Here is a 22974-nt window from a genome sequence, read left to right as displayed (position 1 = left end):
CATTGTGTGGCGTTGTTTGTACTGCAGGGATTGGTGTGGATGTCATGTTCACATTTAATGCCTGTACTATTGCAAACGAGTCTGGAAGATATGGTTTGGTGTCTGGGTCTTTCTCGACGAGAATTGTTGGTCTCGGTATTCCAGGATCATCGAGGGTTGGGAATTGTGTAATGCTAATACCAGTTCCATGAAACGACCCCTTGGCTGTAGTAGACGACGGATCGTGGTCAATATTGTCCAGAGACCCGACTGTGAATAAACCGTTTCTTAAGTTGGGTGGACGCGCACTACACCATCAATCTTAAATTGCTCACATGCGGATAGGGCCAACTGATTTTCTATTTTAAGCACACGACTGTAGGAAATGCTCAAATATCATATCATATCACATCATATCTCTCAATGACTGATCTGCAGAGAATGTTGAAAACTCGTGAAGCTTGGTTATCGAGGTTTGGTCACAAAAAATGCAAACATCCTTGCTTCCCGGTGCTGATTGCCTGATTGATCGGCGAGTAGTTGTGTCTGATGTCTTGTTTACCTGTTGTTTTTTAAAATCTCTTGCTCTCTTGAGTTTAGCATTGTTAAATTTCTGGTGGCATGAACGATGCCAAGAGGCTTTGTTTGTAAGGAACTGTTCCGGTGTTGCATCAGTCCCGAACTCAATGCGCACGGGTAGTGCATCCAAGGTTTTGAATTCCTCGACATTTTCGAAGAATGCCTTGTAAACTGATAAAGCATCACAGCTTTGGCGATTTTGTGGACAATTAAGCTGCTCTGGGGTACTTCTCTGACAGATAACACAAGCTGTCCAATCCATATCGACCTGTGGTGGGGTGTCCTTTTCTTCACCACATTAACATCATCTAAGAAAAAACAGTGAACATAAGTTGTTTAATTCTGTTGGTTATGACTGGGAGCTACAATGTGTTGTACGGTACAGCAACGAACATTATATTATATCGGCTACAATAAAATGCTGTATTTTAGCTTAATAAAGGTCCTTATAGCATGACAAAATTCATTGAAATGCTTATTAACAAATTTATAAGCTTTAGTACCTCGCAAAATAGTCCATGAAACACAAAAGGTGGGACCGCATAACAAGTAGGAGCGCCTGTTAACCCAGACCAGCATTTGAAACACTGTGTGACGTCATTGTGATGCCACAGCCCTCAGGTGCATGGAAGTTTTTGGAGCTTAGGCAAAAATCAATCCTCACACATGTGGGACTATCCAAAAAAAATTTGCTGCTTTTGTCCGGCGTGTAACAATCCATTTACTAAGGTACCAGACAAGATTAACAAAGGCACAGGGCGAAGGCAGGCAGGTCTACCTCCTTTAGCTCTCCTCACTCCCAGTTCTCCTTAGATCTCTGTTTTTCTCAGACTCACAAGCTCTCCTCAGAACTGTTCCCGCTCCTCTTCGCACACCAAACCAAGAGCTACTGGCTCCTCCCTCATCTCCCTGGGCAATGCTCTGCCCCATCCTCCTCAAAACTCCACAATCACTCATGCGTCACAAACGCCTCCCCCTTCTCAGAACTAGCGCAACCTTCTTGTAGTACAGCAGATAGGTGAAAGTATTGTGCACTTAATGATAAAAGCATCAAATTTGGAACAGAGTTAGGCCATATCTAGAGGAAGATTTTTAGCTATAGGGCCATCGCAGAAATGTCCAGTGGCAGCAGTAGCAGCCATTTTCCATAATGGCTGCAATTTCCATGCACTTTCCACATATGTCTCAGATTGGGACATCTCGTCTCATTACAATTTTGATTTATTGGAACCATTTCACATTTGTAAAGTTAGTAATGGTATTTTAAAACCAAGAAATGCTGACTGGTGTATATCCATTTGGTGCCAATGTCACAGATCTGCTGTATACCGTTAAATACTATGCAGTCGGACGCTCAATACTCTGCTGTGATACTTAAGCTGCACATTCTCCTGCACATTCACAAAGTCCTGTACATGGAAGAGCTGCCTTAACACATTTACACAGCCCTTCTTAAAGCCGCAGAGTTCCTGGCAGGCCTTTGATGCTTCTGGAAGTGTTATCCAGCATGCATCCCATTCCCCATTGTCGCCCTTGTTCCATCCCCATTGGCTTGGGCTTGGAAGCTGAGGAGCTAAAATCATCATTTGGCACCAGCAGTAACCAGCTTGGTATGCAGCCCTCGTGTGTTGGATTAATGCTGCCTTTGTTGGAGGAAGACCAGAGTGCTCTACCCTTCTAAGAAAAGAGCTGTTTGCAGGCCTAATTGACATATTGCTCACCACTATTACGGTCATACAGCAGATCACAAAGCGCTCTAGTTGCTCAATTGAGTCATCGACAGACTCTGGTGTAGCACTCAATGTGCAAAAATGCTGATGTCACCTCAATGTAGCACCTCCATGTGTCCCATGCAGTCTTCTTTCCTCGACCAGCAAAGAACGAGACTGTCACATCCCGTGAATGCATCAAACACTGGCAGAGCTGCACACTTCTCAGGACCCAGAGCCTTGGCCATATCGTGAGCTGCCAAGATACGAAAGTTATTTCCAGTTCCAAAGGCAACCCACGGTTCAGGAATGTTGAGTTGCTGTGCTGCTGTCACTGCCAGAACCACCACATCAGTATCAACTGTGCGGATTGAGATCTGTATAGCTTGTTTCACAGCATCCTGCACATGGAGCATGATTCTTGTATCAGCTTCTTCGTGGTTGCAGGGAGAAAGGCCTTCTTCATCTCGACGCTGATTACAAAGGATGCCAGATTGATGTGTGGTGATGACTTGCTTGTCGGTCGGTGTCCATTGATCCAATGCAGACTGCCAGAAAAGACAACAGTTCCACCTTGTTCTCATCAGTCCTGAGAAACTCATTCCAATTCCTAGGAACTAGGGTGGATGGCTCTACACGTCTTATAACTCCTTTCCTTCTTCTCTTCCATATACCTGCCTTCAGACTGTCCGTAAAGTACTCATCCCACACAATGTCTACCCGTCTTGCTTGCTACAGGTGAGCCCTGATGTGAGGTAGGAACACTGCAGTTGCATAATCATCAAATGTTTTGGCTGGACCAGGTTGCAGCATATTGACAACTGCAACTCCATCAAGAACAATAACATCCGCAGCTGATGCAGACGCACTGGTTTGTGAAGGAACAAGTTCTTCCAGGCAGCCTACCAGGTGTGATTTCCCTCCAATTCTCAACTTGCCCATCTGTGACAGTAAAGGTGGGCAAGCCTGATTCTCACGTTGAAGTCCCCATCTCGTATCTGTGAGGCAATGTATAGCCTGGAGAATAAATAAGTCGTTCTTCAGTGATGTTAGCTGCTGTTGTTCCTTTGACTTCTGTTGGGCTGGAGGTCGACTGAAGAGGGGCAGGTTGTTCCTCTTGATTGGCTCATAAATATGTTTTGTTTGGTTGACTTGGTGCTCTGTGACATACGTGTTGTACTGATCTTGTCCAAGCTTCTCAATGTGACGTATAGTGTTTATGACAGCAGGATAAACAAGGTCTCTACTGTCCGGTATGAGAAGATCACCGCTATCCTCACAGAAGGGATTCCCCAGTCTTTCTATTGTATCTCTCAGTGATTTGACATCTTTAGCAAATGCCTTCTGTGTGTGTGGTGCCTGATCATGATGCCTGTGATCTGACTTCTTTCTATTCTCTGTTGAGCTTTCAAACTTTTCAATAACTCGTGCCATTTCAGGGCCACAAACCATCCATCGCCTCAGTGCTGCTGGATTTTCAGTCAGGCCAACAGCTCCATCATCATCCTTCACTGCAGCATTGTTTTGTTCATGGGCCTGATCTATTGCTATTGCAGAGAATGCTCGACCTGTCTTCTTCACCACAAAGTTTCCTTTGAGAAACTCTGCAAAGATCTCTGGATGTTTCATTTCCAATATTACCATGTCACACAAATTGACAGGAACCAACCTGGCATAATTAGTGTGGTCGAGAGTAAAGAACCAGGGTGTGATCTTTGTCAAAGCATCCACGTACAGCCAGAAGTCTGCCTCGCGTATTGCTCTCACATAGATCATTAGCTCGAGCTCCAAATTCAGTATGATGAGCCAAAACTGGCTTGAGGACTGACTTCAGCTCGCTTGGAACACCAGTCTTCTAGAGGCAATATGCTTTCTCCTTGCAGGCTTTGCCCATACTGGTCATATGCATTCTGCAGGAGTAGGCACAGAGCACAGGCTGTCACCTGATGAGCACCCCGCGTGCAAGTAACATGAGAGGCTTTGAGAAATGAATCTGCAGTGCCAGATGTGGCCACACCTGCTTCTACCAGTACACTGGTCCATCCACTATTATCTAGAACAGGGGTTCTTTACCTTTTTTTGAGTCATGGACCCCTTTGAGAATCTGGTGAAAGCTACGCACCCCTCCCCAGAAAAATGCACATAAGCACATAAACACAAAATTTTGCATACAATGAATAAATTTTATTGCAGAGGAAAATTATTTCCTTCACATACCATCATAATCAGAATTTAAAAAACAATCTTTACAAAGAATATATCTCACTTTTTTCATGCAAAAATCAATGACCATTCCCTGAATAAAATATACCCAAATTGTGCAAATTAAACCAAAAATAAACTTCAATTCTGCTCAAAAGTACATTTCAGTGAGAAGGCTGTTGTTGTTTGGCTTCAATAAGAAGATGAAATTGGGGAGTGGTCTTTGACAAGGCAACACGCATGTCATGTTTGACATCCAATCGATTTCTACTTTTCGTTTTGATGGTAACAAGTGCTGAAAATCCTGACTCGCAAAGATATGTGGTTGCAAATGGAATCAGAGCTCCCACAGCTCGCTTTGCCAGACGAGGGTAGGGTTGTGTCAAGGAACACCAAAATTCTCCAAGACTCTTCGAGTTGAACTCATGTCGTATCATTTCCTTTGTCCTCAGGTCAATGAGGTCATCTTTGGCAAGGTCTGCATCATTAATACAGTTTATATCAGCAAGGAAAGGATTATGAATCCACGTTTCAACTTTAAGGTCATCTGAGCAGAAGTAACCTTTGAACGAGTTCTGCAGTGTGTCCAGGTGTCTGCACATTTCTGCCTGCAGAGAAATTGACAGGGCTTTGTCTCTCTCGACGCCATCCTGCAGAAGCACTTCCTCCAGCATTGCAAAGTTTGCATCGTTGCCTGCCTCCAATCTCCTCTTCCACAGTGGCAGCTTGGCCAAAAGAGCTTGTAGGTTTTCAGCAGCATCCATAATAGTGACTGCAGGGCCTTGAATCGAAACACTTATCACATTCATATGGCCAAAAATATCCGCCAAATAAGCCAAGCCGTGAATGAACTCCTCCCTGTCAAACTGTTCCGAGAGTGGACTTTCCTTTTCTCTCAAAAAAAGTGAAACTTCTGCCCTAAGTTCCATCAAGCGCTTCAAGATTTGTCCTCTGGAAAACCAGCGAACCTCTGTGTGGTAGAGAAGAACTTCATATTCTGCTCCCATTTCATGACAAAACCTCTTGAAAACGCGATAATTCAGAGCCCTGGCTCTGAAGAAGTTGACAACTTTCACGGCAGTAGACAAGACTTCTTTCAGGATTGTTGGCAGAGTCTTTGATGCCAGTGCATGCCGATGTAGAAAACAGTGAGTCACGATGACGTGAGGAGCTTCTTTCTTCACCAGAGCAGTAAAGCCAGATGTGTTGCCAAGCATCGCAGGTGCTCCATCTGTGCACAGAGTACCCAAAATTTTCTTCCAGTCAAAGTTTTGCTTGGCAAAGAAATTTTTCAGCATTTCTAAAATGTCAATGGCCTTTGTAGTTTCCAAAAGGGGCTCACAAAATCGGAATTCTTCTTTGATGGCATCAGCATGCACATAACGGACGAAAACAAGGAGCTGGCTACACTGAGAGATGTCATCACTTTCATCCAGTTGCATACTGAAGGGAAATGGCATAGCTGCCAATTCCTCCATGACCTGCTTCAAAATATTACAAGAAATATCAACTATTCTGGAATGTATGACATCATTTCACAAAGGCACTGCTTAAATTTTCTTCCTCGGCTCCAATCCACAAACCAACTCGACCATGTCCAGGGCACATGGCTTTACTAAAGTCTCTCCAATTGTGATTGGCTTCTTTTGTTTGGAAATGCGATAAACAACCTTGTAGGATGCTTCAAGACAAGGCTTTTGTGTTGGGGCGAATTCAAGTTTTGGCAAAGTTCCAACCTTTCCAAATCGAGCCTTTGCACGAAAAAGATCCACACTGTCCGATGTATTTTCAGGATGGACAGACGTGAGGAGCTCCTTCAGCTTTGTTGGCTTCATGCTTCCATTGGCAAGAACCTTGCCACACAAGAAACACTGTGGCTTTTGTGTTACATCACGAAATAAGTTTAGTTTAGGTTTAGATTTGATAAGTTTTGATAAATTTGATAAATTTTGGTTTTGATAAGTTTAGGCCAGCTGTGTGTATGAAACAATTGAGGCATGCTTTTCATTAAATCTCAGATCTGCTGCATGAACTGCTAGTCACACACAAAACAAAACAAAACAAAAACACATTTTTCATGACTGGGTCAAAAGGCAACAACAATGGCATGTTCAAAGGAATTGTTCACTAAACCTGGGTTCATGATATGTCAATATGAGCATACATTAAGATAGAGTCCCCTGAAATATGAGACAAGCTCACTGATTCTACTCCGAATTAATGATAATACCCGGGTATGGGGTATGTAAATATCTTTGAATGGAAGGAAATGGAGAAAAACATGGTACCCCAATATTTATATTCACAGTTTCATGCATTATTTATCTATTAAAATATGGATGAAAGATATACAATACATTGTAATGTAGAAAATAAATGCAGATAAAAACATGGCAAGCAGGAAGGAAAATCAGAGCCAGTGCGTGACGCAGGTAGATGGAAAAATTATATTGATGGGTAATTGTCAGTCGGATCTCAGTCAACGGAACATCTTCTCTTCTGGACTTGGTTATGACTAACTTCCCTGAAAATGTCTGCTGCTCTTCTTCTGCTCCAATCGGATCATCTGATCATGTCCTTGTTAAAGTGGACATCTCTCTGACCATCCTCAGGGAGCCTGCTCAGCGTCGACGAGTCTGGCATTTCACTCAGGCCAACTGGCACGGTCTTCAAGCAGCCATCAATCATCTGGACTGGTCTCCCATCTCTACCACCTCTGACATCAACGCATCCTGGGAATTCTTCCAAAGTAAATTGCTCTCTCTCATGCACAGATTTATCCCATCTCGTCTTCAGTTGTCATACCCATCCTCCCGTCCATGGTACACGGAATCTTGTGGTGAGGCTGTTGCCCAGAAACAACTTGCCTTCGTCTCCTGGAAAGCAAATCCAACGGAAGGAAATCTCATTTCCTTTCACAAAGCCCGAAACAAGTGTGTGTCCACCCTCAGGAGAGCCAGGAAACAATATCTCTCCGTTCTCAAGACCGAACTCTCTTATCTGTCTCCCTCTTCCAAATCCTGGTGGCGTCTGGTCAAATCCGTTTCTGGTGTTTGTTCCCCCTCCATCCCCTCCCTTACCTCAAACGGCTACACAGCTGACTCCGCACGTGAAAAAGCTGAATGCCTCAACTCTGTGTTTGCCTCTAAATCTTGTGTCCCAAACCCATCCCTCTCTGTACCCACCATACCCAGTCGTACCCTGCTGCTCCTGGACTCCGTGTCCTTTCCTCCTGACAAGGTGGAAAAGTTTCTGTCAACCCTCGACTCTGATTCTGCAACTGGACCCGACGGCATCAGCCCACGGGTCCTAAAATCCTGCTCTGCTGCTCTATCTCACCCTCTCTCTGTTCTCTTCACCCTCTCTTTTGCTCAAGGTCAACTGCCATCTGCTTGGAAATCAGCCAACATCACCGCTTTGCACAAAAAAGGTGCAAAAACAGATCCTAGCAACTACAGACCAATCAGCCTTCTCCCAATTATCAGCAAAGTCATGGAATCCATCATTGCTTCGGATATGAAATCTTTCCTCTTCTCCAATGGCTTGATCTCTGATCATCAATTTGGTTTCAGACCAGGTCACTCTACTCTGGACATGCTGCTTCTGCTGTCTCAACAATGGATGGAGGTCCTCAATGCCAAACAGGAAATTAGAGCTGTCTCCCTCGACATATCACGTGCCTTCGACACGGTCTGGCACCCCGCTCTGCTCATCAAACTCTCCTCCTTTGGTATCCATGGAAATCTCCACGCATGGCTGGCGGACTTTCTCTCTAGTCGTCGTCAACGTGTGGCCCTGAATGGGTTTCTCTCATCTCCTCTTCCTGTTCAGGCTGGAGTTCCCCAAGGCAGTGTTCTGGGCCCCGTGCTTTTTCTGGTCTTCATCAATGATCTCTCTGACTCTCTTGAAAATCCTCTCTATCTCTTTGCTGATGCCTCCACTCTCTGCCGCTCCATTCCTCTTCCCTCAGATCGGCAGTCTGCAGCCTCCTCACTCTCTGAAGACTTGGACAAAATCACAGACTGGTCAAACAAGTGGAACATGTCTTTCAATCCTGACAAATCTCACACTCTTACTATGTCTCTCCGAAAAGATCGACTGGACAACCCTCCCAACTACTTTCTCAACAATCCTCTCCAAGAAGTTCTGTCGCTCAAGCTTTTGGGTCTCACTATCTGCCATGATCTTTCTTGGGAAAACCACATTTCCAAGCTGGCCTCCAAAGCCAGTCGCCGACTGGGCATCCTCCGTCGTGCGAAGTCCTTCCTCGGCACACCTGAGCTCCTCACCACATACAAGGCTTTCATCCGCAGCTCAATGGAATACTGTTCTCCCCTATGGGCCGGTGCTCCTGCCTCACACCTAGCTCGGCTTCACGCTGTTGAAACCAAAGCTTTCAGAATTATTGGAATCTCCCGCGATGAAGCTATCTCTGAGGGCCTTTCACTCACTCACCGCAGGCAGGTAGGTGGTCTTTCTGTCTTCTACCGACTCCTCTCCGGCCTTGCACCCCCAGCTCTCTCTGTGCTGTCCCCCAAATATTCCTCCAGGTCGCACAAGATCTGCCAGCAACCCTCTGATGGTTAAACTGCCGAAATCTCGGCTCTCTGCTCACCTTCACTCTTTCATTCCTCTTTTCTCCCGCCTCTGGAACAAACTCCCTCACTCCCTTCAATCCCACTCCTCCCTCCAGGTCTTTAAAACAGCTGTTCACCACCATCTCTTATCTTCCCCCATCCAAAACCTTGATCTTTTCTACCCCCGCTAATTCACCCCAGATCCACCTTGTTTGAAATTCCAACTTCTTTCCTGGAAGTCCTGGCAGTGTCCATATGTTTTATACCTCTCCCACCGCCCCCTTCCCATGCCCCCCCCCCCCCAAAGCCCTCGCCCTCTCTCAGATCTCTCGATGTCTCCATGTCTCTCGGTCCCTGCTCTCAAATGTTGTGTTTGTGTCCTTCCCCCTCTCTACCCATCTTGTCTACCGCTCCCGATGTTATATGTTTTATGTGTCGGTTTGTCTTTCTGTGTGATTAATGTTCGCTCTTTCACAAGCCTCGATCTTGTATACAAAAAAAAGAAGAAAAAAAATAAAAATGGAATATACAGTGTAATTATATAGGAAAAAAAACATGGATCTGAAGATACTATAACGTTTTAAACCTCACCAGTATATGAGAAGATTCCTGAGTCGTGACAAGCCATGGAAAGTGAGAAATAAGCACTTAATTATGGAGTGGCACTGGGTGGCGGTCGTGCAAACGACGATACCAAACTGTAAACACGAGGTCCAGTGGCTAGCGCTAAAATCTGGGGCAGGGTACATTTTCTTCAATTTCTATCTACGGGAACTATTCTAGAAGTCATAACTTGACGACGATGACGACTGTATGTTACCTGACTGTACACTCAGTATCATCCCATTTCAACGTACCTTACAGATCTACTAGTCTTCAGTAAGCAAGAATAAGTACATAACATCCTGTACATAGACAAAAAATAAAACTTTTTATAAAAAGCTAGCGAAAATAAATTTTAAATAATTTTTATGCGCCTGGTTCACGGACCCCCTGAAGCCCATCCACGGACCCCAAAGAGGTCCATGGATCACAGGTTAAAACCCCTGGTCTAGAAGATCTCCAAGTGTCTTAAGAGCTGTCATTTCAATGTGCAGTCCACCGAACATTACAATGAATTTGTCCTCACCATAGCTTGTGGGGCAACTCCACTGGATTTGCTTTCCAAGTGTAAACAGAGGCTGATCCATGGTAATGATGGGCACTTGTCCAGGAATGAGTATCTCCACTGCCTTCTGTACAACATCCATTGAATGATGAATCATGGCAACAGAGTTTGCTTGGTCATAGAACAGGGGAAGAATTCAATGGATGTTGTAAATGATACGCTGATCTCTGGCTCTGAACCAACTACCTGCTGACTCGCGTGATATGCAGCCCAGGAGACAGCTTCTTCATCACTGAATGAGTCAGTAGCGACTGTCTGCTTCACATGCTCCAGCCAACTGAAAACACAAGAGAAATACAATCGTGTAACTTATTTTCAAAGAAAAACTATATGTATACATTTTCAAAGAACAACTGCAATTAGGTGATTATGAAAGACAACTTCCTATACTTTACCTATACTTTACCTGTATTCTTTCTGCATGGCCTCAGGTATACGTCGACAGTCAGCTCTGTTTGGCCCATCTGTTTTAGGCACTGGTGGATCCTTTCTGGGCACTGGGGCTGAAGGCGTACTGGTACAGTCACGTGAAAAAGTAAGTACACCCCATGTAAAGTTTTGACTTTTTCAACATATTTCAACATACAGCTATTTGATCTTCATTTCAACAATATTGATAGATAAAGGTGATATAATATAACAAATATCATGAAACATTTACATTTTGTAGTCCATTGTTTAATTTAAATAAACATAAATGCAAATTTCGCATGTGGAAAAAGTAAGTACACCCTTGGCTCTAATAGGTGGTATTGCCCCCTTTGGCAGAAACGACCTCAAGTAGGCGTTTCTTATAACTGTCTACCAGTCTCTGACATCGACTGGGAGAAATTTTTGCCCACTCCTCCATGCAGAATTCTTTCAGCTGTGCGATGTTTGAAGGGTTTCTTGCATGCACAGCTCATTTCAAATCCCCCCACAACATCTCGATGGGATTTAGATCCGGGCTTTGACTTGGCTATTCCAGAACCATTCATTTCTTTCTTTTCAGCCATTCCTTGTTGGATTTACTGGTATGTTTAGGGTCATTGTCATGTTGCAAGGTCCACCTTCGGTTGAGCTTCAACTTTCCGACAGATGGCCTCACATTATCCTCAAGCACCCTCTGGAACAATGAAGAATTCATAGTGGATTCTATGATGGTGCGCTGCCCAGATCCTGATGCAGCAAAGCTGCCCCAAACCATAATATTTCCACCACCATGCTTTACAGTTGGTGTCAGGTTCTTGTGGTCAAATGCTGTCTTTGGTTTTTGCCAAACATGTCTTCTGGTACTGTGGCCAAATAGCTCTACCTTTGACTCATCTGTCTAGAGCACATTGTTCCAGAAGTGCTGGTCTTTGCCTAGGTGTTCATTGGCAAACTTTAGTCTTGCCCTGATGTTCTTTCTGGACAGCAAAGGTTTCCTCCTGGCACACCTCTCATGTAGATCAAATTTGTGCAGCCTCTTCCAATGGTAGACTCGTGCACTTTGACATCAACAGTGGCAAGAGCTACCTGTAGGTCCCATGATGACATTCTGGGGTTCTTCGAGACTTCTTTCAGCATCTTGCGGTCTGCTCTCGGGCTGAACTTGCTGGGGTGGCCTGGCCTGAACAAGTTGGCAGTTGTTTGAAATCTTCTCCACTTGTAGATGATCTTCTGGACAGTCGAATGATTGATTTCAAATCGTTTGGAGATCTTTTTACATCCCTTCCCAGACTTGTAGGCATCTATAACCTTCTTTCTGAAGGCCTCAGAGAGCTCTTTTGATCTAGGCATGGTGACGCCACACACTTCAACAACAAAGAGCAAACCAAACGAAATGTCTGAGGTTTAAATAAGACAGGTTCCTCCAAGATCCTCTCTTACGATGTTCTAATCATTTGCACCTGAGCTGGTGCACCTGATTCTAATTTTAGGTATTTGAAGTAGTGATAAATGTAGGTTGTAGGGGTGTACTTACTTTTACCACGTGCGAAATTTGCATTTATGTTTATTTAAATTATACAATGGACTACAAAATTTAAATGTTTCATGATATTTGTTATATTATATCACCTTTATCTCTCAATATTGTTGAAATGAAGATCAAATCGCTGTATGTTGAAATATGTTGAAAAAGTCAAAACTTTACATGGGGTGTACTTACTTTTTCACATGACTGTATACGATTCTGGCAACTGGGCCAAGGTCTTCTTTTAGTCAGTCTGGGTATCATCACAACCCTGCATGGCCCATTTCACTCCACTGGTGTCAGAATTTGGAAGCTGAAAGAGGGATATGTCTGTTCCATTGAATGAATCATGAGCAGTTGTCGAGCTTGGTTTGTGATCGATGTTATCAACTGCAGCAGTTGTGAAGAGAGCACCTCTCAGATGAGGAGGGCAGGCCACTTTCTCAGTCTCGTAGTGTTGACAAATCTTGTTCCCTAGATCAGTGGAGATGTTCAGCACTCTGTCATATGAGATAGACAGTCCTAAGTTGAACAGAGTGTCTACAAGATCATGCTTGCGTGTCTTTGTGTGAACCATCACTCCTAGATAGACTGGCAGAGGTGTCTCTCATTGTTGACTGTGTGTTGTAGCACCTGCTACAGGTAGAGGTCTCCCCACGGTGCACAAAACTGTTGAACATCAACAGCTGTGTGATGGTAAGTACTGGTTGAGGCACTCATGTGAAACTTGCTTGTGTTTCGATATTTGGCCCATTCAGGATCATAGATACTAGTGCAGGAAGGGAACTTGGTAACGATTCCTCTTGGCACTGATCACCAAATGTACCACTGAATCTTGTTTTCATTTTCAGCATGTCTCTCTGAACTATGTTAGCAGCTCTTGCAAAATTAACGGTATCACTGTCAGCATCATATGCACATGCGTTTTGTAAAGCAGGTCCAACATCCTCATTGCAAATAAGTGCAACCTCTCGGCCTTTTATTACTGCTATCATGTCTGGAAAATAGGCCAATGACCAGGTCTGACACGGAATATTGCTGCCACTCCACTGTCCATGCGAACTTCCTGAATATAGGAAATCAGTCCAGCTAATGCAATGCCATGGTTGACGGAATCAACGTCAGTCTCTTTGGATGACTTTGTTTCTTGTTCTCTGTTATACAGAGAGACCATGCATTTGACGTGGTACTTCGCTTCCTGTGCAATCAAGTCACCAGCACTCAATTTGGCCAGCAGATACTTGTCTTCTAGTTGAAGGACACATTTCCTGACTCGAGCATCAAGGTCAAATTGTTGATGCTTCATGCAATGTGTCTCCCCAGCCTCAAATTCACTACAGAAGAAACATTTTGTAGTAAGAGGTGAAGACTGCCCCATATTCAGCCGGGTGAACTTCTTGCTCACTTCTGTACTGGTACTTTCTTTGGCTGATGATTTTCTTTTCTACGCACGATGCAGTTTGGTTTTGTTGAATTTCAGCCTGCAAGAGTCATGAAGCTTGGCCTTATGATGTTGCAGTGTTGCCTCAATTCCATCACCATCATCCAGTTGTGAGATGTATTGCTCTTAGCAGACAGCCAATCCTGCCAAATGCCTGAAGAGTGCTGGCTATGGTTCTGTAACCTGCTCCCTCTGTGCCTCGCCTTGAATTAGCTGGGCAGATCAGTGACTCGGAAGTTTCTTCCTGCCACAGAAAACATGTGTCCCAGTCTATTGGACATGCTCTATTGGATGTCCCTGCAGCCTGTTGAGGATCCATGATCTTGTGTACCTTCGCCATTGTTAGCCAGGATATTTAGTTTGACCACCACCAAACACTAATTAAATGTTGGACCAACACCAGAGTTCACAATGTCGATTGACGTAGCAAATGAGTTAAGGTCAGCACTTGCAAGAAGAATAAATAATATGTAAGTAAGCATCATTTCAGGCCATACATACATACATACAGATGGGAAACCAACACATAATACCATGATTATACTCATTTTATTACATTATCATGACACCTGGAAGTACTTCATAAGGCGTGTTCCCACCCGTTTGGAAAAGTGTTTGTCACAGCCATCATGGAGCAAATTTGCAATGGCCCTATAGCCAGTTTTCTTACTCTGGACATTCCTAGTCACCTGCCAAATTTCATGCTTTTATCATCAAGTGCACAATACCTTCATACATTTCACATATCTGCTGGAATATTGCGCCTTTTTGCAGCTCCTCCCTTGTCTCCTGTGACAACTCTCCCTCCCCCAACCCCCCCCCCCCCCCATCCTCCAGGCGTTGGGCTCCACCCCTTCCATGAGATGATCATAGCTCTGCCTCTCTCTCTCCTCTCCTTGCCTGGCAGAATCCCATAGCTATCCAAATTACAACCATCTAAAATTTGAGCTCTTACAATTCTCAATTATCTTCTCATTACAATATAAAACGTATTGAAATGGCCCCAAGTCGTTCCGGATAGCTCCAGTCCAACTCGGTGAGTCAGTAAGCCCCCACCCCTCCCCACCTTCCCCAGGGCAGAGATGTACGGCTGCTCCCCACTAACCTCCCTGAGATGTATGGCTGCTCCCCACTCGCCTCCCTGAGATGTATGGCTGCTCCCCCACTTACCTCCCTGAGATGTATGGCTGCTCCCCTACTCGCCTCCATGAGATGTATGGCTGCTTCCCCACTCACCTCCCTGAGATGTACGGTTGCTCCCCCACTCGCCTCCATGAGATGTCTGGCTGCTTCCCCACTCGCCTCCCTGAGATGTATGGCTGCTCCCCCACTCGCCTCCCTGAGATGTATGTCTGCTGCCCCACTCGCCTGCCTGAGATGTATGTCTGCTGCCCCACTCACCTCCCTGAGATGTTTGGCTGCTCCCTCACTCACCTCCATGAGATGTACGGCTGCTCCCCACTCGCCTCCATGAGATGTACGGCTGCTCCCCACTCGCCTCCCTGAGATGTATGGCTGCACCCCTACTCGCCTCCATGAGATGTATGGCTGCTTCTTCATTTGCCTCCATGAGATGTATGGCTGCTCCCCCACTCGCCTCCATGAGATGTATGGCTGCTGCCACACTCGCCTCCCTGAGAAGTATGTCTGCTGCCCCACTCACCTCCCTGAGATGTTTGGCTGCTCCCTCACTCACCTCCCTGAGATGTTTGGCTGCTCCCTCACTCACCTCCATGAGATGTACGGCTGCTCCCCCACTCGCCTCCCTGAGATGTATGGCTGCTTCCCCACTTGCTTCGCTAAGATGTACAGCTGCTCCCGCTACACAAAGAGACAGTTTTTTGAGATAAAGCGCACTTTGAAAGAAGAACTCAACAGAGTTGATCGCTCCACCTGGGACAGACTTGGTGAAATGAACATTGCCAGAGAGCGAATGTGCAGAGGGGGTCAAAATAGACGAACCTTAAACAGGCAGCAATGTATTTCAACACGAATTACTTAGCACAATCATTCCAAAGAATTTAACTGCTTTGCTGGAGTTATGCCCTGTTTGACTCGATGTACTCTGATCGACATTTCGATTGCCATTTGCCATTCAAATACACTAACCAGATTTGCCCTGTGGAATGCCTGATCAATGAAGTTCCAGGGCACAGCAATCTGATTTTTTTGTCGCAAATCGTCTCGGCATTCTTGCTCTCACCGAGACATGGCTTACCAACAATGAGAGAGGCAGTCATACTCTTGCAGACACACACACTTCCAAACTTCACTTTCTACCACGTTCCCCGCATAGACTGCAGCGAAGAAGGCATAGGGATTCTTGTACACAAGGGATTCGATGTAGTCGAGAATGAACTCTCTAACTTATAGTCTTTTCAAATACATTGATTTGACGCTGTCATCGTTTGAAAACTATACGTTTGGGTTGGTGGTGATATATAGACGACCAACCTCCAAGAAGGACAGACATACACCAACAGCCTTAAACAGGGAACGCTTCCCTCTGAGGTTCTCTCCATCACACATCAGAAACTAATAATAGTTGACGATTTAAATTTGCATTTTGAAGATCCAGAGAGCAGTGACTCATTCTGATTTCTTCAAATGTTAGAGCTGCATGACTAACCTTTGCAACTATGTAATGAGCCCTACACACTCAAGCAAGCGGGCATGCGCTCAATCACATCACAAGAGGAAGATGGTTTCATGTCGGCAGTCTCAACATACTCATCCTTGCCATCTGATCACATGGTGATCGAGTGTCGCCTCCTTACTGCACGTCCCAATCCCATATATCATCCTATTACAACCTGAAAACTAAAAGATATCAGTGTTGACAATTTCCAGCAGGACATTGTTAAGGCCTGAAGCACACCAAGCCAAGCCTTCAATCACACTGTCTTTATTTATGGATTATCACACGAAAATCACTTCCAACACATAAAACCAAGAAGGGAGAAAAGAGGGAAAAACCCGAATAGGCCAGTCCAAGAGTAGGCAGGTCCAAGAGTAGGCCAGTCCAAGAGTAGGCAGGTCCAAGAGTAGGCCAGTCCAAGAGTAGGAAGGTCCAAGAGTAGGAAGGTCCAAGAGTAGGCCGGTCCAAGAGTAGGCCGGTCCAAGTGTAGGCCGGTCCAAGAGTAGGCCGGTCCAAGAGTAGGCCGGTCCAAGAGTAGGCCGGTCCAAGAGTAGGCCGGTCCAAGAGTAGGCCGGTCCAAGAGTAGGCCGGTCCAAGAGTAGGCGGGTCCAAGAGTAGGCGGGTCCAAGAGTAGGCGGGTCCAAGAGTAGGCGGGTCCAAGAGTAGGCGGGTCCAAGAGTAGGCGGGTCCAAGAGTAGGCAGGTCCAAGAGTAGGCCGGTCCAAGAGTAGGCAGGTCCAAGAGTAGGCCGGTCCAAGAGTAGGCAGGTCCAAGAGTAGGCCGGTCCAAGAGTAGGCAGGTCCAAGAGTAGGCACCAGGGCAGGCCCCGTAGTAGGCCCCAAGGCAGGCCCAACAGTAGGCTCCAGGGCAGGTCCAGCACGAGAGGGTAGGGGTAGGCAAGTCCATGAGTCGGCCCCAAGGCAGGCCCCAGTGGTAGGCAGCAAGAGTGCGATCAACGTCACCCTTCAGGTAGAGTGATTGCAGCTGGACACTCCACAACCCCCGAAAAAGCACTCTGCCATAAGCCCTCCTCCAAAATGGCAACTCACTCCTCTGAATCACCTTCCTGGCCACTCCCCTGCCCCACAGCCAATCATAGGCTTTATACACATGGACCAAACCACTTGGTCTAACTCACAGGGGGTGTGGGGGAAGGAAGAAGAAAAAGGTCACAAACCGTAACAACATCATGACATCTAGACTTCTCGTTGATTCACCGAACAGTTGAGCCTGGTGTTGGCTTAACAGTTAAGGTGGCTGCCTTAAGATGTTAGGGTCTTGACTTAAAGCCCCTGTCATGCCGATGAATTAAAACCAGGTAGGATGACTCAACCTTTCATCCTTCTGAGGTCGGCAAAATGAGTATCAGCTTACTGGTAACGGGGGAACTGCATCAGCGGCACTACCGTACCTCTAGAAAATGATGTAGCCAAGCAGCCACAGACTGCATACGAATAAATAAACCGAACACTTTAGAAAAGCTTTTAACCCTCTATAATTCTGAGCTCCGTAGAATCCAAGACAACCATGCTCTGCTATTAAATAAAGAAGTCATACTTAGACCTCATGCCCCATAGTATTTGGATGCCCTTCAAAAAGCTAAGCAGGATTGAAGGAAATCTGAATGATTAACACTTACTGTACGTCAGGCCTTCAGGTTCATAAGGAGATGTACCATTTGTCTTCACCAGCCCCAAAAATGATTCCACCCCAATATGAGTGTCCTCGACAGTTAGCCAACTCCTTTGGTGACTTCTTCAAACAGAAGATTTGACTTCTACGAGACAAGCTCAATCAGCAAGTAAATGAAGACCTGTCAGGTGAAGTTATCGAACACTGTGACACATCCATGGAAGAGTATGATACTGTCATGGAAGATGAAGTTATCAATATCATCAAGGCTGCATCTACAACCTCTTGTGAGCGTGACCCCTTACCAACATCATTGTTGAAAAAATGCATTCATGTTCTCCCACCTGCCTCAAGGAGGATAATCAACTCTAGTCTGCAAACAGGGGAAGTCTCTGTTTAGATGAACACACCCTTGTGACCCCTCGACTGAAGAAGAACAGCCTCCCACGTGAGGAGCTCAGTAGCTATTGCCCAATATCTAATCTTAGCTATATAACAAAGCTAGTTGGAAGGGTAGCTGCAGCCCAAATAAAGGAATGTCGACAACATGTACAAAACACTGCTGCTCAAATTATTGAGAAAGTTCCAAGAAGGCAAAATATCTCACAAAAAAACCTCCACTGGCTTTCCAATGAAAATAGAGTAGTTTTTAAGATCCTTCTACTCACCTATAAAGCACAAAATATGAACCTGGCCTACATAATGGACATTATCACCCCTTATGTACCCTGCCGGACTTTGAGATCTACAGCTAAATCCCTCCTCAGTGTTCCAAAAGTCTAACCCGAAGGGAAAACCACCTATCTAATAAATACACAACGCATATTTATCCACATGTAATACAATATGCTTAACGGAACAGATACTTAGGAAATAACAATTGCTGTACTAAAGATTCATTATTTAACCACTAGGAGCCATAACCGTAACAGTATTAAATTTACAATGCCATGGAAAATCTCTTCGAACTAGAAACGTCATTGTCAGGCTGTCTGCTTCAGTCTCTTACCTGCTTTGACCCAATTTACCCCAGGGATTTCACCACAGAGAACCCAGCTGTGGCTGCCATGCCCACTAGGGCTGTGTGGGCTGCACAAACCATGCACTCCAAATGGTACACCGTGCTCTCCACCCACATGCCACGTGCTGTATGCTGCAGCCCTGCCTCAAGACTCCCACGTAGCCTATCCCCTCGCACACCAGTACCCTCACCTTTACGCCATTGTGCATGGGGAACACTGCAAATTTGCCTTTCCAAGGATCGTGCTAGGACACCAGGTGTCTCTATGGGTATCATGTGCAGCAATGAAACCCAACTGCTGGCCGATGGTCTGATGATCCCCCTTTGAAACATGTAGTGAAACTCCTTACAGGTGATACATAATTTCTCAGGTACTAGTCTGCAGGTACACAGAAAAACAGGGGTCCCCATGGTCTCGATGTGATACGTAATCTGGTGTTTGATGGGCTGGATTGTCGCCAATGGGCGCGTTTTGGATGGGAAGTCAAAATGTACTTTCTGTAAAAGGCACGTGGGCATGGATGGAAGACATGTGATATTCAGCGACTAAATGGCACATGTTTCACTGAGAACACAAAGCTGTGTTGAGACTGTGCCTCACCATTCTACATTCCCCAAAGTAAAATTTACTTCCATGAATGTGTCAGGGGGGAGAATCGGCAGGCAATATCGCAAATCATAAAACTCCTTGAAAGAACTCCACGGAAGCGGCAGGAAGGGTCGTGTTATTAACACTTGTGGGATAGATAGACTGTAGTAGATCTACGATCAGGAGTGATCGTCAACGTGATAAGCATGGACTAATGTCCGGATTTCTCCAAATTTATTTCAGTTCTTTGTTAAACAGCATTATCGACCATTTAAAAAGGTAATCAAACATGTTTGTGGTTTATAATATTTTTACTTCTGGTAGAGGCCGTTGACCCGTTGCTCACACAAAAACGCCATGATAACTTCAAGCAATTTATCAATGTTGATACGGCGTTTGTTCAAGGAGGAAAACCCCTTACGGAGGTGGGATATTATTGGTATTGTCGCGTGACTCCCCCTTGGTTAAGACCAGGGAAATCACGAATGGCAATCGAGCTTAATGAGGCGACAATCAATGGTGGATTTGCTATACACGTGCGGGGGGTTGAAGGAAAGAGGAAGAAGAAGCGGCGAGATTTACCTCACGATCCGTGCGCACCAGCATCTTCACCCTGTGGAAAGTAACTCACAAACAAAAACGGAATTATGTTCAAAAGGAATATTTATTACACAGAACCCGATAACAAAGAATGCGACGGTAAAAACTAAACCCCCTAGGTTGGGATCCCACTCACAGACTTCAAATACAAGACAATGGAAGGATGAATAAAATAAATCATTGTGTGCGCGTTTGTGCTGGCTTATCTGTCTGGATGTCAGGTCCGTCTGGCTCGAACGCGTCGTCCGACGCAGCTCCGGTCGGTGGGAAGAAAGGCCTCGATGTGCCCCCGTTCACCAGGCCCTGAAAAAACCTCTCGCGCCAAGTGAGCGAGCGGGCGTGCAACCCGCTTCACCAGCTGTGCAATCCTCTCGGATTCGGCACGGCCCTCCGATGCACCCAACGTTCGTGGCGAGAGGGTCGAAGGTGAAGGGACCAAACGAGCAGGGTGAGGCAAGGGCAGACGAAGAAGGGCAAGAAGAAGAGTCGAGACAGAGGACCGAGCAGAATGGATCCAGGGACGAAAAGGAGTCAGAAGATGTCGGCACACAACCGTTCACCACCAAAGTCCGGATCAAAGAGACAAAATGTCCGCCGCTCCAAGTATCTTATCCGGGCAGCTCTGACGTCATCCTGGCCTTTCACCAATCCACGACTCCCTTCTTACCAGTCGTGTGATCCGCCCATCAAACCCTCGGTGTCAATCTATCGCGAGGTGGGCGTGGCCTCAGCCTGTCTGCTTGATGTGTGTCTTCATGCCGGCGTTGTGCGCGGCCGCTTCCTGTCTGCTTTTCCGTAAGTTCCGTTGTTATTGTGGCGGAGGGGGATTCATTAATGTGTGCGCTAATGGGCCTAACTAGTGTATGTGATGTATTGCCATAAGGGACACTGGATAGATCACAGATTTGTCATACCGGGGAGTTAGCCTAATCCCTATTCGACCTATCACCCGATCATCCTCCTAAACACTTAATCCGACAAACCGGGCTAGACAGGTCCCTGACTTACTGTACATCGAGATGGTTCTTGCTACCCACGATCATCGGAGCACCTACCTATGCAGATCTACCTAAATCTATATATGCTCCGACCCAACCGACATAATATTTTTTATATATATGTGGTTTGTAATACTTTTACTTTTGGTAGAGGCAGTTGACCCGTTGCTCATACGAAAACGCCATGATAACTACAAGCTATTTATCAACGTTGAGACAGTGTTTGTTCAAGGAGGAAAACCCCTTACGGAGGTGGGATATTATTGGTATTATTTTTTTTAATTTTTTTTTGTATACTGAATTGAGGCTCGTGAAAGAGCTGACATTTACTTCACAAACAAATCAACCAGACAAACAAAATATATAAAAAGAGGGAGTGGAAGACAAGAGAAGGGGAAGCACTATCCAGTGTCCCTTATGGCAATACATCACATACACTAGTTATTGTTTTGTAATACCATTAATATTATGCTATTATCATTAATTTTGTTATTAGAAGCGGCCTTGGAAAAACGCCACAATAAAGCCAACTTAACACGGATATACACCTCAACACGCAACCCCATTGGCGGTAAAACCCCACTTGGGGGAGAAAAACCCCTTGGGAAGGGGGGCAAATGAATGCGCTACAACCTTATTTGTGCGACCCTTAGTCCTCCTGCCAAGTTTGGTTGAGATTGGATAAGTAACGATCGAATGTATCGCAATCAAAAAATCCTCAGATAGACAGACAGACAGACAGGAAATTGCGTATTTTAGTTTGATTTTGTAAAAAATAATTCTAAAAAAGAAAATTCTACTTTGACATTGTGGTGTATTTTGTGTAGATCAGTGAAAAACAAAAAACTGAATTGAATCCATTTTAAATTCAGGCTGTAACCCAACAAAATGTGAAAAAGTTAAGGCGTGTGAATACTTTCTGAAGGAACTGCATGTACAATTTCTTTTGAAAGGGACATAGCGGTGGTTTAGTCGAGGTCGAGGCAGGAATTAGTAATTTGTGTAGGATACCTGTACACAATGCCATACTCTTTGAGAAAGATACTGCAGGACCTTTAACATTTCCCCCAAACTAATGCAAATAGACGGGTCAGCATGTGCAATGTCCATTCGAAAAGATGGTGTACTCACTGATGCATCCCCATGCCCACAAGGAGTATTATGTTCAGTTTGGGAATCGAACCCACACGTGACAGCTCGAGTTTGAACGGCCAAACAATCCCGGATTTTAAAAGTGACCGTTCAATAAATTGCTTTTGCAGAATCCGTTCATTTTGTCTAATAGGCCACATTTTGGAAGTAATTATATACATTTACTCGATTGAACATTTGCTCGACATTTAACATTCTAAATACGAGGTTGGAACTGAACGCGTCACGACCAGCTGGTGTCAGAAGTCCGTGGACCCGGAGACGGACGTAGTGTGGACGGACCGATAGACTAAGGACTAATAGACGGACTGCACGTACCAAGACTCCAGACGAGGTGGTCACATCAGCGCGCTGCCGCGCTTGCTATGTTCACGAGACGCCGGTGTGTGGGCGGGGCGAGTGACGGGGCGTGTCCAGGGGGTCTTGCAGGACGTACCGCGCACGCGCACTGTGCGGCCCAGAGCGCCGACGGCAAGGAAGCGGGACAGGCGATCCGGCAGCGCCACAGCATGAGCGGTGAGAGGATGCGACTGGACGGGTGGGCAAGACGGCCGGTAAGGTCAGGCGAGGTGGGGGGGGGGGGAGGAGGAAAGGTAGAACGAAGGGGAGGTGAGAGGGAGGGATTAGTGGGTGTGGGGTGACGACGACGGGGCGGGTTTTCCTCCCTGACAGGCCGTCTCGCCTCCTTGCCTTTTTATTCTGTTTGCTTCCTTATGTATTTTTGTGTTTGTCCAACCAGACGCGTTCCCATATT

General features: G+C 45.6%; 2 protein-coding genes across 7 annotated transcripts in view; one reads left to right on the top strand and one right to left on the bottom strand.

Annotated features, from left to right (window-relative positions):
* Positions 1-4429: 4429 nt before the first annotated feature.
* On the bottom strand, positions 4430-22668 carry LOC137431382 (protein FAM200C-like). 3 transcript variants are annotated; one of them, XM_068122651.2, is made up of 4 exons: positions 22539-22668; positions 10401-10491; positions 10176-10281; positions 4430-5700 (listed from the first exon to the last, which is right to left on the bottom strand). In XM_068122651.2, exons 3-4 carry the CDS (start codon positions 10234-10236, stop codon positions 4634-4636), a joined length of 1128 nt encoding a protein of 375 aa, XP_067978752.2. In that variant the 5' UTR covers positions 10237-10281; positions 10401-10491; positions 22539-22668; the 3' UTR covers positions 4430-4633. The 3 variants fall into 3 exon arrangements, with proteins under 3 accessions (XP_067978752.2, XP_078638086.1, XP_067978751.2); XM_078781960.1 differs by having other exon boundaries at positions 4430-6501; positions 10176-10491; XM_068122650.2 differs by having other exon boundaries at positions 10176-10491.
* The window catches only part of LOC137431381 (uncharacterized), a 118494-nt gene continuing 117972 nt past the window's right edge, over positions 22453-22974 (top strand). For 3 of the 4 annotated variants that reach the window (XM_078781958.1, XM_078781957.1, XM_078781956.1), the window contains exon 1: positions 22453-22736. In XM_078781958.1, coding sequence (XP_078638084.1) covers positions 22586-22736 — 151 coding nt within the window. In that variant the 5' untranslated portion in view covers positions 22453-22585. Of the gene's footprint in view, positions 22775-22974 lie in introns of all 4 variants that reach the window. The other variant, XM_078781959.1, reaches the window with a different exon arrangement.

Source organism: Myxine glutinosa, chromosome 7 (assembly GCF_964187855.1).
Source record: "Myxine glutinosa chromosome 7, kmMyxGlut1.1, whole genome shotgun sequence".
In the NCBI taxonomy this organism is placed as follows: Eukaryota; Metazoa; Chordata; class Myxini; order Myxiniformes; family Myxinidae; genus Myxine; species Myxine glutinosa.
The sequence above is the reverse complement of the archived record's forward strand: the minus strand, read 5'-3'. Positions and strand labels throughout refer to the sequence as shown.